The sequence below is a fragment of the Eptatretus burgeri genome, chromosome 18 (assembly GCF_056783735.1).
Source record: "Eptatretus burgeri isolate ZD-2024b chromosome 18, Ebu_testis_v1, whole genome shotgun sequence".
Taxonomy (NCBI): Eukaryota; Metazoa; Chordata; class Myxini; order Myxiniformes; family Myxinidae; genus Eptatretus; species Eptatretus burgeri.
This window is the reverse complement of record NC_140978.1, coordinates 40,685,521-40,700,520: the sequence shown is the minus strand read 5'-3', so window position 1 is coordinate 40,700,520 and position 15,000 is coordinate 40,685,521. Positions and strand designations below refer to the sequence as shown.

Genomic DNA, 15,000 nt, shown 5'->3' with positions numbered 1-15,000 from the left:
GCTCGCTCTCGCTGGAGCCCGGGTCCGAACAACTTGAAGACCACACGAGGTGGAGAGGTTTGAGATAGGCTCTGGGTTTCAGCTCACCTGTCCTCCGAGCTGGAGCTCGTTATTAAAGGCCTCTGCCACCATATCTTGGGTGTGTGTGTGTGCGTTCGTGTGTCCGTGGGCCCGTCTAATAAGTCGGAAATTGTTAAGTGCTTTGTGTGCTGTAAATGTTTGCATCGCATTTCGTATAGTAGGTATAATTCTGCTCTTACGTGCTTCCCTAGTTCCCCATTATTATTATTATTAATAAATACCCCAATTGTTAAATGTTTTTAGCTCGTCGCGTCGATTCTTTCATTGACTGAGCATTTCGTGTGTTGGGAGTTAGAAAGCCGTTTGTTTGCCGTAAAAGGGGGACATTTGGACTGACGGTTCTCGGTGATTAAGCCGCTCGGAATTGCGCACGGGACAGGCTCGCCTCGGTGGTTTGTTCCGTACGAGATCTGTCGAGGGTGGAATACCCCGGTAGTTGGATCACGTGGGTATTTAGGTACATTGAAGATTGGCAATCGACCCTACCCCACGTGATATGCCGATTGGCGTATTTCGGTTCTCGTACAAGGACCCGTCGCTCGGAGTTATCCGGGCGGCGATCTATATTCCAGGCGATCGGTCGGGCCGACTCGACTTGCGGCTCCGTTCAGAGAGGTCGGTTGGCGGCCGACCCCGCCACCGTAACAATATATAATATATATATATATATATATATATATATATATATATATATATATATATATATATATACGTATTAGTGCAGGCCCGTAAGTGTGTGGCCGTACATGCAAAAAATAACTTTCAAACCGCGTGCCAGAAACAACAACCACACAGGCCGTTCCTTCGCTCTCGCGTGCCCGTACGTGCATGCCCATAGGTGCGTGCCCGTACGTGCGTAAAGCAACAACCACACAGGCGATTTCCATACCCATCTTGAGAGTGATCCGATGGAGGCACATACTCACGTCCCCAGTGTCAACTGTGACATCATATCAAACGAAGAAGAATTGTGACGTCAATCGTGCAAAAAAAACAAAACAATTGTGACGTCAATCGTGAAGTCAAAGCACCGTGTCCTGTCATTGGTTGGCAAATAAATGGCCGTAACTTGGGAACAACTTATGCGATTAATATCAAACCTTGAAAAGGCACATCCACAAGGCCCCAGCAATATTCCTGGCAAGTTTATTAGATCGGACCAGTGGTTGTCGAGAAACAGCGGTCGCAGACACACACACACACAGACAGACAGACAGACAGACAAACACACACACACACACACACAGAGATTGCCGGAATTATAGATAGATATGTATATATTTTTATATATAATGGATGGATAGATAGATAGAGATAGATAGATAGTTAATAGCCTGGTGTTGGCGTAGTGGTTCGGGTAGTGGCTTGGGATCCAAAAGGTCCTGAGTTCAAGCCCCATTGGCCGCTTTAATTAATAGCGAACGCAGTGAGCTTCATACTTAGCATGTGCACATGAGAGAATAGGAAACAACAACAACAACAACACAATACCTCTGACGATTTTGAATCCATGTCGTTGGCTATGACCCTTTTGCTTTTGGTTGTTGTTAAACGCTGTGCGGTGTATAAGCACGATTGGGTTTTATTTCTATCTTGTGAATATTACTTGACGCGTGCACATGAGAAAATAGGAAACAACAACAACAACACAATACCCTGGCAATTGTGAATCCGTGTCGTTGGCTATGACCCTTTTGCTTCCGGTTTTTTTTTTGCTTCTGGTTTTTTTTGTTTCCGGTTGTTGCCATGGGGAATGATGCATGGCCGGAGATAAAGGCATCGTCGGAGACATGAAAGACCCAAATATCAGACATGTTGTATGTTTCCTCCACTGATTTTAATAAAGATATCTCCCACATCATCAAAAAATAATTTTTAATCGTGATTTACATTATTTCATCGCTGATCCCGAATCCAGGCCGAAGTAACCGGAAATTGCGTGTACAGTTGTGAACAAGTTATAGGTAAAGTCAGAAGCGAATGTAAGAAGAATTCTACGTTCGCTTCTCGTATTTTTTTTTTAGATGAGATCCTGTTCTAGGCGGTGTAGTTGTTGTTGTGAAGGTAATGTTGAGGTATAATGTTGAGGTAATATTTATTTTTTTTAGATGAGATCCTGTTCTAGGCCGTGTCGTTGTGGTTGTGAAGGTAATGTTGAGGATTTTTTTTCAGTTGAGATCCTGTTCTAGGCGGTGTAGTAGTTGTTGTTGTCAAGGTAATGTTGAGGTATAATGTTGAGGTAATATTTTTTTTTTTTTAGATGAGATCCTGTTCTAGGCGGTGTCGTTGTGGTTGTGAAGGTAATGTTGAGGATTTTTTTTTCAGTTGAGATCCTGTTCTAGGCGGTGTAGTTGTTGTTGTGAAGGTAATGTTGAGGTATAATGTTGAGGTAATATTTATTTTTTTTAGATGAGATCCTGTTCTCGGCGGTGTCGTTGTTGTTGTGAAGGTAATGTTGAGGTAATATTAATTTTTTTAGATGAGATCCTGTTCTCGGCGGTGTAGTTGTTGTTAAGGTAATGTTGAGGATTTTTTTTTTTTCAGAAAAGATCCTTTTCTAGGCGTTGTCGTTGTTGTGAAGGTAATGTTGAGGTCATGTTTTTTTTTTTTAGATGAGATCCTGTTCTCCACGGTGTAGTTGTTGTGAAGGTAATGTTGAGGTAATATTTATTTTTTTAGATGAGATCCTGTTCTCGGTGGTGTAGTTGTTGTGAAGGTAATGTTGAGGTAATATTAATTTTTTTAGATGAGATCCTGTTCTCGGTGGTGTAGTTGTTGTTGTGAAGGTAATGTTGAGGTAATATTTATTTTTTTAGATGAGATCCTGTTCTAGGCGGTGTCATTGTTGTTGTGAAGGTAATGTTGAGGTAATATTTATTTTTTCAGATGAGATCCTGTTCTAGGCGGTGTAGTTGTTGTTGTGAAGGTGATGTTCAGGTAATATTTATTTTTTCATAGCAAAAAAACTTTAATTTGATATATTTAAGAAGCGAATGTAAGAAGAATTCTTCGGTTGCTTCTAGGCTTTCCCTATTCCATATTCCACACCAGGAGGTTGACTCAGCCTGTCATCCTTCTGAGGTCGGCGAAATGAGTACCAGTATACTGGGCCGGTGTATACCCTAGTTAAAATAGGTGTACCATATCCCTGCGTCCTAAGAGGCGACCAGGGTTGCGTCACGAAGGGCATCCGGCGTAAAAACTAAGCCAAATCACTATGCCGATCATACAGATGATCCGCTGTGGCGACCCATAACGGGAGCAGCCGGAAGAAGAAGAAGAATAAATATGTACATATATGTATATTTATGTAGATATATACTTATGTATATTTATGTGTACATATATATATATATATGTATATATATATGTATATATATATATATATATATATACTTATGTATATTTATGTGTACATATATATATATATATGTATATATATGTGTGTGTATGTAAAAAAAACAACCGTCTCTGCTGCAAGTGATGGCTGGACATGACGTGTTATGTGCATTCAGGGTTCGGGTCGGTCCATAAAACTTATCCATTTAGGTTCTCGTGAAGATAAATATGGCTGGCTGTTCATGGAGAGTTTTGAGGGAACGGTTGATTCCGTGACCCTGAGTTCAAATCTCACGAGTTGTGTTTAGTTACCCCTTAATGTGTTTGTCATGAAGTACAAGTTCCTTGACTCAGCTTCAGTCATTTTGAGGGAGCTTTAATCATACATCACCAGACTCTGTGATGTAATGGGTAGAGCGTTCGCTCTGGGTATGGGATGGTTGGTGGGGGTTCGAACCCTGGCAGAGTCGTACCAAAGACTTTTAAAATGGTACGTGCCGCTTCCTTGCTTGAAGCTCAGCATTTAAAAAGGATAGGTTTAGTAACAATTGCACATGCTTTGATGGGCCTAATGGCCTTTTCCTGCATTGAAGTTCGTTGTTTGGGAAGTTCCCAGGATGGCTGAGACCTAAAAGTAGGCACACTTCCCTCTGAACCGTCTAACCTGGATTTTAACCTCGGCCCAACTACAAGCTGTCATTGTGGTGTCTCGCATCAATGTGTGTGTCGTCCCTCGGACGAACGTTGAACGCCAGAACTAGTTGGGCATTCAAGTCTTCAAGATCCCCACAGTGTCGTTCGCGAAGAAGAGAGCTCTCACTTGGACCCTGACTAAATTCCAAATTGCTGTCCTAACCAAAAGGGGGCACTGCATCAGTGGCACAGCCCCACCCTCCCTAGCCAATAATGCTACTCACAGCCATGTGCTACATAAGAAGCAAGAAGTAAGGAGGTCATTATGATAATAGCATTCAGCCTCTCTGCCTTGGTGTATTGACAGGAAAAGGGGAGAGGTAATGTTAGGAAGACCATATGACCTGGAGTTAATGTAGCGACGGCTGCCAAGAGAAGTACTTCTAAAGGTTACCATTTGCTGGATGCACAATCAAGGCCATCCATTTATCTTCCTCAGTGTCAAAATTGTATACAAGACGTGGCTTTGTGGATTTATCTTTTAATTTGACTCATCTTGTTTGTACAGGCATGGTTCCTTGTCCACTTGTCGCTGATCCCCCCCATTTAAGTGCTTTCAGTTCTTGGCAAACCTCGTGCGCCCATACTCTTACGAGGATACTTGTAGAAACAATGGACAAACCACTGTACTGTATATGGGCTTTGAATTGGAATCGCAGTATGTTGAGTTTCATGCTCGGTTAGGAATGCCGGACATGATGAGTGAGAGTCAAATTGAATTTCTTTTTCTCCTCTCAAAATGAGTCGTTTTCTCATTCTGTCTTCAGCACAAGCAATCCCACAAACCTTTGACCAGTGCGGAATTTTGATGGACGCCCAAAGCCTGGAAAAGACGACAACTCCAGAAGTAAAGCCTTCTGTACAATCAGCAGATTTAAAGTAAAAAAAAAAAGGGGGAGCATTCATTGTTTATGAACAGAGATTACCTTGCCTCCTACGGTGGAGACCTTTGGTGTGTGCCATGTCAGCTTTGAAGGGCAGGAGAAGATTATAGAAAACGTTTATTTACCGCAAAGCGCTCGGTGCAGACCGAGCACGCGGACGTGGCTCGTGCAATGCAAGGTTAAAATTCATCGAAAGATTTAAACCCACATTCTTGGATCACAAATAAAATGGATCTTCTTAAAAAAAACCCAATTTATGAAAATAAATTTCATCTCGATTTCCACATTATTCATTCAGTCAAGGTGAATATTTCAACAAAGTATTAAAAAATAAAATGCTACCGAAATGAAGAAAAAAAAAAAAGCGAAGAAAATCCACAAAACTTTTTTTCAAAAAAAGAAAATCTAAGGCTACAAAGTTAACTCTTATACAAATAGCAAGTTGAGGAATGCTGATTAAAGGTGTATAAGGCAGCCTGCGAGCATGTACACACACACACAGCTATGATGGTATGTTTGTACACTTGGCAAGTTGTGTGACAACCATCGTCGAACCGGAGAACAGTAATCAAACAAAAAATGATAATAAAATAAAAATCAAGGAGCAAATCCTTCATTTAAAAAAAAAAAAAAAAACATGTTTCATCTTCGTACAAAGTGTGTGATCAGAGTTGTTTATGGTGGAACGTACGTGGTCGTTACGAGTTTCATGGAAGTACCCTTTTGGTGGCGTTTCCTCGACTCGGCCTGCCCATCGAATGGCGGAGGTGGCAGGCATTCCTGTAGAGCGTAGGATGGAAAGCGTGAAGCCGACAGAGGTGCCTTTTCCTCATGGAGAATGAGTGGCTTGTTTGAAGACAAAGAGGGTTTGCTGTCATCCATTTCATCTGAAAATATTACTGGAATGCCTTTCCTTACAAAGGAGTGTTGCTCTTCTAGGATCATCTTGCCTTTCCGTTTGTGGCGATAGCAAAGGCAGACACCAATAAGCAGCAACAGCAGGATCAGCAAGGCAACTAAAATGAGTGGAATGATTGTGTACAGAATATTTCTGTCCTGAGCTGGCATAGCTTCTGGACGTGCGACCGTTGCTACGGGCGTTGGGACACTCACAGTGCTCGGAAGGATTTTACGGTGCCCGACAGCCATAAAATCGGAGTCTGCACACTTTTCCGTCCCGTAGGCCTTCACTTTGAGAACGTCAAACTCGGGTTTCATGCTTGCGTGGAATGACTCCCGAGGGGCTCCCGTCTCGGAGATCATCTGGTCACATAACCGATGTACCTCGAGCAGGGGACAAGGTTCGAGTGGTAGTGTGTTATTGCTCCATGTGACGACCACCGAACCCCGCTCGATATCCTCAATGGTTAACACACTTGCATTTTTGCCTCCCAAAGCTGCCGTAAGTTTCTTTACAAAACCAACCTTCAAATCAAGGTCATGAGCAAAGTTTTCGAAATTGTTATTCAGCTTCGTTTCAAATAAGACACTGGGTTGACTTCCGTGAGGGGGTCTGTGCACCATGACCTTAAACGTGCTTTCACTCGAAGCTCCAGCCTTATCGGTTGCAGTCAAAACAAACTTGTGTTTTCCAACCACAGTTTTGTCATTGGGAGGAAGCCCATACAGCATAATCTTTGAAGTGTCAAGCCCCATCCACGGTCCAGAACCGTCAATTCCATCCTTGCTCGATAGCTTGAGGTGCAGTCTATCCAAAAGCCCGTCTTCCGAATCGATGAAAGTGTTTAAAGGGATCCTGTGCTCAAAATACGTACCGACGTCTACATTTAAGAAACCAATGGGTATGTGTAACTGAGGTGGTCGATTTTCCCCCAAAACTGGCCATTCTACACTGTCATAAGGTGTTACCATGGTTTCTCCAAACTCCGGAACTGGTGGCTCTGGTGTTGTATCTGCTGATGATGAGCTTTCATGCTTCTTTTCCAACTCCTCAGTGACCACTGTTTTGGTAGGCAACTTAGGCACCGGAGAAATTACATCAAAGCCTGCAAAAGGTTTACTTGGTGTATCAGGTCCGGCATGCAGCGATGAGGGCCACGTTGTGGTTGGTAAAGTGGTTGTTGGCAAGAGTTGCTGACTTTCACTCAAAGCATCAGCTCTACTGTAAAGGACAACAGATGTAGTAGCTAGAAAGGACGGAGAGATCTGCGAAGGAATGACCCGAGCCAATGGCTCCTCCACCTGTCCAGTTTTTGTGGGAGGAATGGCTGCAATTATGGGCGTAGGAGTCACGAAGACTTGTCGTTTGATTTTCTTCGGTCGATAAGGCTTGTGGTTTGCAACGTGCCAGCCAAGAACAGGATACTCGAGTGCCGTTGCCATTTTCCCTTCCTTAGCCGGTTGCTGTACAGCGAGAGATGGCAGCGATACAATGTCGAGAGCACAGCCCAGCTGCCAGGACAGCAGTGCTCCAACATACTCCATCCGCCGTGCATTTCCTGGTCCTGCGAGGAATGCACTCGTGTCGAAGAGTCGATTGTTCTGTACCGCTGACAACTTTATGTTCCGAAGCTCAACGCCAGCAAAAGGCATGACATGCTGCAGGAGCTGTATCCTCTGTTCTCCAGACATGTTGTCTAGGTCCACATCCACGATGACCGTCAGAGATGTAACCGGCTCTCCAACAGGACAAGCAACATTGTGCGCAGGAGACATGGCAGAGTCCTCGGGTACCACTCTGATAAATATCACCCGTTTCCCATATGCTCCATTCATCTCCAGCGGGATGGTATAAACACCAATGTCATTCTCTCGGGGATGGCCAAGGAGCACCCCCAGGTCCTTGTCCAATTTCAGCCAGGAAGGCAGGATGGTCGACTCTTGGATCTGGAGGAAAATTAAGGCTTACTCAATTGTTCATTGCAGGCTCAGTCTTGGTTTCACAATTAACAATTAAAAGGATGAGCGTGTCATTTAGGAAGATATGGATAAAGATCAACGACTAAGAATGAAAATGCCAGACATGCCAGTATAGAAATGAAAATAAAAAGGTGGAATTAATATGATGATCATTAAAAATTTATTTTTGCAAATGACTAAATCAGACCATAAATCGAACGATTACCAAACTTAAGGGAAAGAGATCAATTTGAAAGCAATAAAAGCAAAAATCCAAATTTGACAGAACTCTGGAAAGTCATTAATGTAGTTTCATGGAGCAGTTTAGAGAGCCATTTGTTTCTTGATCACCGACAAACAAACACCGATACAATGCACAACCACTAGTTGAAGTTACATTTTCGGGTCAACAAAGCTCGTCTGGACTTGCCCTTTTGCCGTTTCCCTCGAAGCACACAGCTTCCTAATGCTCAAATCCAAAGTCGAACACCCAGATGTATCACCGTGTTGATTTGTCCAACTTTTCCCAAAGTCCTTGTAATTAGTGTAACTGCACATCAATATCAATGTCTCATAACATCTTCATCATATTTGTGAGAAGTTTTACGACACGCCGACAGGAGCTGCGTCCTTTGCATTTATATTCCCCAGATGCCCAAATTACAATGCTGTATTCATGGATGCAACTCGAGGCGTCCATTTTGCTATATTTGAGAACTTTGATCTTCATCAACTTTTAATAATCCAGAACCAATGAGCACAGCAGGATAAAACGGATATCCACACCGGATAAGTGAGAGACTCACATATTTCTACTGGAAGGTCGTGACGTCATTTGGGAAATAAAGTCGAAATCATTCAACTGTGCAAGTGAAAGCTGGAAGTGCTCAAAAACGGTGATGGGAGGATGGTGGACAAGCTGGAAAAAGACGGAGCAACGGTGTGCGAGAGATAAACTAATTACATGGTGCTTATTATGTAATTAACGACAAGGAATCCATCCATCCATTCATTGAGACCATACTCTGTGCAGAGCCTTGATGCTACCTCAGCAGTCTCCTTGGCTATTGGAAACAATACTGGACGGGTCGCCACTCCGACACAGAATACCAGTGAGCTGGTACTCCTTTTGCAGACCTCGGAAGGATGACAGGCAGTCAACCCCACCTGGTATTAATTCAACAGCCGAGTGGAATTTGAACTCAGGATCCTAGGATCCCCAGCCCACCACCCTAGCCATTAAGCCAACACTAGGCATACTCGAGGAATACAAAGCTAGAATGGGAGAGATTGTGGGGAGAAGGCAGCAAGTTAGACAACACTGGTCAACAACAAATTTGTTGTCTGCATTTTTTAAGCTGATTTAGGACGAATCTGATGCGCTGAATCCAAAACTCACATTAGTTTTGTTCAATCAGGTCAAGTTTTTGAGATATGGCCACATGTCGTTTTTTACATTTTTGTTCACATGTACGCATGTGTGGAGCATTTTAGAAGAAGTTGGTGGGGGTAAAATGTCATGTCAAATAATTGTTTTGATTGGAAATAATTATTTTAATGACAAGAAGTATTCAGGTACGATAGTTCTGGGTGATTATGTCGAAAAGGGATCAGTTTGAAGTCATAAAACCTCAAAATCTTCCAAAAATTGGTGAGGCAAAGCATAAAGTTCGTGGATCAAAACTAAAGTTAATGGGGCAGATTTTGTAATAATGTGATACAAAAAAGTTGTATTTCTTGAAATAACGAACTCTGAAGAATGTACAATACCTACATGCGCCAATTTATGACATGCGCTTCTGCTCAAGCTTGGAGTGCCACAGTACGAACCCAAAGATTGGAGACTGTTCATTGACAGCAGCAAGTGATCACTGAAATGTGTTCTGCTACACAACGGCAACCAGTTTGCCTCTGTACCCATCGCTCACTCGACTACACTGAAGGAGAAGTATGAAGTGGTGAAGTACGTGCTGGAGAAAATTGGTTATGATCAGCATAAGTGGTTTATTTGTGTTGACCTGAAGATGGTGAACTTTTTGTTGGGACAACAGTCTGGCTTCACCAAGTACCCATGTTTTCTGTGCATGTGGGATAGTAGGGACCGTGCTCAGCATTACACGAAGAAGGACTGGCCTGTGCGGGAGGAATTGGTGCCATGCAAAGAAAGGAACGTCATCAACGACCCTCTGGTGGACAGAGACAGAATACTCTTCCCACCGCTGCACATCAAGCTCGGCTTAATCAAGCAGTTCACCAAGGCTCTGGACAAAGATGGTGACTGCTTCACTTACTTGTGCCAGGCTTTTCCAGGATTGACCATGGAGAAGTTGAAAGCTGGCATCTTTGATGGTTCTCAGATCCGTCAGCTCATCAGAGATCCAGAGTTCAAAAACTCAATGAACGAAGTGGAACTGGAAGCGTGGAAGACATTTGTTTTGGTAGTGAAGAACTTTCTTGGCAACAATAAGGCCAGAAACTACGCAGAACTTGTCAACAACATGCTGACTGCTTTCAGAAACCTGGGCTGCAACATGAGCATCAAGATGCACTACCTATTTTCACATATGAACCGGTTTCCTGAGAACCTGGGTTCAATGAGTGACGAGCAGGGGGAGAGATTCCATCAGGACATGAAGGAGATGGAGACCAGGTATCAGGGTCGCTGGGACGCAGTCATGATGGCTGACTACTGTTGGAATCTGAAGAGAGACCTCCCTGCCGCTGAACATTCCAGGAGTTCGAAGAAACGGAAGTTCAAGCCCTGAAGTTTGAACAGTGGTGACGCAACATGCAATTTACTTGTACTTACCTTTATCAATGCCCACCATTCAGATGACAGTAATCGATGTTTCTATCATGTAATCAATAAATGTTGTTGGCAAAACATTTTTTTTTTCTTAAAAACATGTTTAGGATGATATGTGTTGACAAAAATCAGCTGATAATGCCACAAAAATGTAATTGATTTTGTCACAAGATCTGATTTTTTCAAATCAACTTAGCACAAAAACCTGACCTGATGGAGAGAAACGGATGCCATTTCCTGATTCAGCAGTGCCAGAATACCCTAATTCACTTGTAGAAATCTAGACAACATTCAGAAAGTAAAAAATTGTTGACCAGTGCAATTTACAGGTTTCAAGGGAAGACAGGACATTTTGGTGAAACCTTACAAAGAATCATCATGGAAGTTTTTTATGGTCATGCATATGGGGTCTGGACACCTCAAAGATGTGGCTGCGTGTGCAATCGCACCGCATCACCACTCCACTGTGCCCATCTTCCCCATACTTCCTCCCCCAGTATACTTGGACTGGCACGGCCCCCATTCGGCTGTGTGAGATGATGGAAGGAGTGCACCTCACACTCCATAATTTTATTTTCTTCTAGTCTTCTTCTTCTCCTCCTGGGATTGAATGATGGCCATTTGTCTTTTATGTATATAACATTGCATAAGAATATGTGTTCGGGTTAAATCTGCTCTTTTGTACCTTTTGCCCTGTAGAAGTTCGTTTTTAAAGTGTGTGTGTGTGTGTGTGTGTGTGTGTGTGTGTGTGTGTGTGTGTGTGTGTGTGTGTGTGTTTTATTTCAAATCTGTCTCGGTTGTGCTTTTCTTCTTTGGTCCGACAGAGTGTACAAGTATAGTTAGATGGGAAGTTGTACCCCACCCGATGTGCTCTCATTAGCCAGCGTACACTCACTGTATCCTTCATCAGCAACTCAAGTTGTGCTGAGGGTACTAAACTCGGTTAATTTAGTCACCTTCTCGAGTAAACAGAGTCCGACAGATAACCCTGTTTGAGTTGATGAGGTTAATTGAGGTTTGTGGTTGTTTAGCAACCAGCCAGACCACGAAGTTATCCGTGGCTGATGGCCTCAGGACCGGGTATTCGGGACCGAGGGCTTTCCCTCGTGTCAAACTCTGGGCTGTAACAAATATATATATATATATATATATATATATATATATATATATATATATATATATATATATATATATATATATATATATATATATATATATATATATATATGAAGCCTGGTGTTGGCTTAGTGGTTAGGGTGGTGGCTTGGGATCCCAGGGTCCTGAGTTCAAGCCCTGTTGGCTGCTGAATTAACACCAGGGGGTTGACTCAGCCAGTCATCCTTCCGAGGTCGGCGAAATGAGTGCCAGTGTACTGGTCCCGGTGTATGCCCCGGTTAGAATATGTGTACCATATCCCTGTGTGTCGTAAGAGGCGACCAGGGTTGGCGTCAGGAAGGGCATCCGGCCATAAAACATTGCCTCAAGAAAAAGCCAAACCCCTGCACAGCAGGGAAAAATGGCTGTAAAAACGGTCATATATATATATATATATATATATATATATATATATATATATATATATATATATATATATATATATATATATATATATATATATATATATATTGTTTTGTTCGGGGCGGCAAGATAAATTATACGAAGGAGGTGTGTGTGTGTGTGTGTGTGTTATATAACCACAGCCACCACGCAATAATTGTATCAACAGGAAAAGGTAGGAACCTGACTCCCCTCATCCACGGATATTTGTCGTACTGCACTTCCTGTATTTCCGGAAGTCCAATTTGTATTCAGGAACGGAACAATTAAGGTTCACCATTTTGCGTGAGTGCGTGCGTATCAGTGCGTAAACACCATCAGTGCGTAAACTCTTTTTATGTAGGATATCAATGATGGTGCAGTCCAAGCATGTTGAAACCGCAAGTGTTATGTGATAAATGGTGCGTGCTACCTTCATGCGATCCACGGCGAGCCGAAATCCCCAATCAGCTGCTGTAGTTATCTCATCGACGTCGCTCGACACATCGAGCCTCCGAGAAGGCTCCAGCTGCTCGACGCCAGCAGCGACGTAGACCGGAGGATTCGGAAGAGCATGAAACAACAGCAGCAGCAGGCCGGCGTGGACAAACATCGCAACAGACGAGTATCCACGCCCGAGATTCAAATGATGTCGAACAAGCGGCCAACAAAAGGATAACACAAAAACAGCCGGATCTGCAGAGAGAACAACAAGAAACAAGCAGAGTGAGATACCTGTGGAATCTGAATGCAAGAAACACTTTAAAGAACAAATTCAATCCGGTCACCAAAAACAAACGTCGGACCATTTTGGCAAGAGATTTACAAACCTAACTCTATGCGGAGCAACATTCACAATGAGGAAGCAATGGAAACCCAAGCAATCATCTTCATGCGAGCTGAGCTTTGTCTGTAATTAAAGGATTGAAAAGTCGACATGGTGTCCGCTTTCAGACAACGATGGGCATGTTGGTTCGAGCATCACTGTAGAGCCGGATAAGGGATAACTAGTTTAGGTACACACAGACCTTTTGGGGTTGCCACTTTGATATTCCCAGCCGAACCCACAGCTCACGGTGCTGGGATCCTGGATTCAAATTGCGTATATGTTGTTCATTTGTCCATCATCTTCTGTTCTTGTAATCCTTGTACAAATACACCAATGTCTCCTCTTGTGCTGCATTTTGACGAGGTTAAACTCCTCTTGTACAAATCAAAGGGATGGATGTGAAATGGCCATGGATGTACTTTTGTCAAAACGTGAATTCCGTTATGACCGCGACCACCAGAGGTGGACGGACGTTATGTTTCCGTCCGTGTTTGTCTGTGAGCAGGATATCTCAAAACGTTATGGACCAATTTGGAGGAAATTTGTTGGACAGGTTGGGTGTGTGAAAAGGATGAATTGATTAGATTTTGTAAGATCTGAATCCGGATCTGGATACAAGAAATTTTTTTTTATTTTTTTAAGCAATTCTTCACCATTGAAATATGGTGCCAAAAACGATATATAGCATGGTGTTTCAAAAAGATGTGGATGGATTATGACAAAACTTTGTAAACGAGTTGGTTTGGTGACAACAATGCGATTCGATTTTTGGTTCAGGTCCGAATCCAGATAAGGCCCATCAGTGGGATACAAAACGTAAACTGTTCAGCTTGCTGGAGGTATGTGCTCGACCAAGGCCACCTGTGGAAGGATAGCAAATCATTATGAACCAACATGGTAAATGGAACACCTGGAAAAGGAAAGCAAATCACGATTAACCAATGTGGTCGATGCTACCTTCATGCGATGTGGAAGGAAAGCAAATGTTTGACGATTATAAACAAGTAGAAGTGAAAAGTGAACTTACACAAAGGAAATGACTCAGAGTGAAGGTTTTGAATGGATAACTGCTTTACATTTGTGTGTGGCAGGGCACGTGCAGGAGGGGCAAGCCATGAACGTACATTTGGTGCACGCAGGGCAGGGCGCGCGTACGTGGGGCAAACTGTGTACACGGAACACGACGTGTACGCGAGACAGGGCACACTGGGCGCGTACAGAACGAGTGGGGTACGCCGACTGCACACACACAGGTTCATTCACGAGCAGCAGCTGAGAGGGATGCGAAGGACAGACAGACACAGCTGCGGCCAAAACAGCAATGCACAAACAACCCTCACATTGTCACAGCAAAAGCGACCATGACGTTGATGGGAAAACTTGGGCACGACGTTCTCCAAACCGAGGGCCAAAACTAAATCCGTTTTGAAACCACAGTTGGTGAAATCCACATTTCTTCTCCTGCGTCTGCTCATGGAGGCAAATACTTGCGAGATGGAGAGAAAAAGAAAAGAGGAAAGAAGAAGAAAGAGGAGGAGGAGGAAATATTGGAGTGCTCTTCAGAGCAAGTAAGTGTCCATGTTCCAAAGGAAATAAATTCCTTAAATCACCAATCAATCCGCACCGGCCCATGGAATGGTGTAAACCCACTCGGACGACTCCCTCGGTCCTTCGAGGAAAAGGTTTCACATTCATCAAAATACGAGCTCTTTTATGAGCCTCGACCGTGTCCACAACAAAATATAAAAACCACCTTAAACAGTGACGGCGTCCAAACTCTCCGCTCTACCAATGAGGTACAAGTCCGACAGTAGGAGTGCTGAACTCGAGCCAGACAGAGAAACTGGTGACGCCATGTGGACCAGGGTCAGACAGAATGAGCACGCTGTGATGCTACAGGTGTACGTGTCGATGCGTTCACCTGTGCTACAGTTCACGTGAGGAACGCCGCTTGGTCACCTCGTCCTCGAACC

The 15,000-nt window shown here is 43.4% G+C and overlaps 1 protein-coding gene across 4 annotated transcripts in view; it reads right to left on the bottom strand.

The window, feature by feature from the left end:
- Window positions 1–5,097: 5,097 nt before the first annotated feature.
- Window positions 5,098–15,000, bottom strand: part of LOC147008970 (dystroglycan 1-like) — an 11,828-nt gene continuing 1,925 nt past the window's right edge. For 2 of the 4 annotated variants that reach the window (XM_085864572.1, XM_085864571.1), the window contains 3 exons: window positions 14,949–15,000; window positions 12,632–12,894; window positions 5,098–7,844 (listed from right to left, as the gene is read on the bottom strand). The exon at window positions 14,949–15,000 is cut by the window's right edge and continues 56 nt beyond it. In XM_085864572.1, coding sequence (XP_085720698.1) covers window positions 5,673–7,844; window positions 12,632–12,811 — 2,352 coding nt within the window. In that variant the 5' untranslated portion in view covers window positions 12,812–12,894; window positions 14,949–15,000 and the 3' untranslated portion in view covers window positions 5,098–5,672. Of the gene's footprint in view, window positions 7,845–12,631; window positions 12,895–14,780 lie in introns of all 4 variants that reach the window. The other 2 variants (XM_085864573.1, XM_085864574.1) reach the window with 2 other exon arrangements.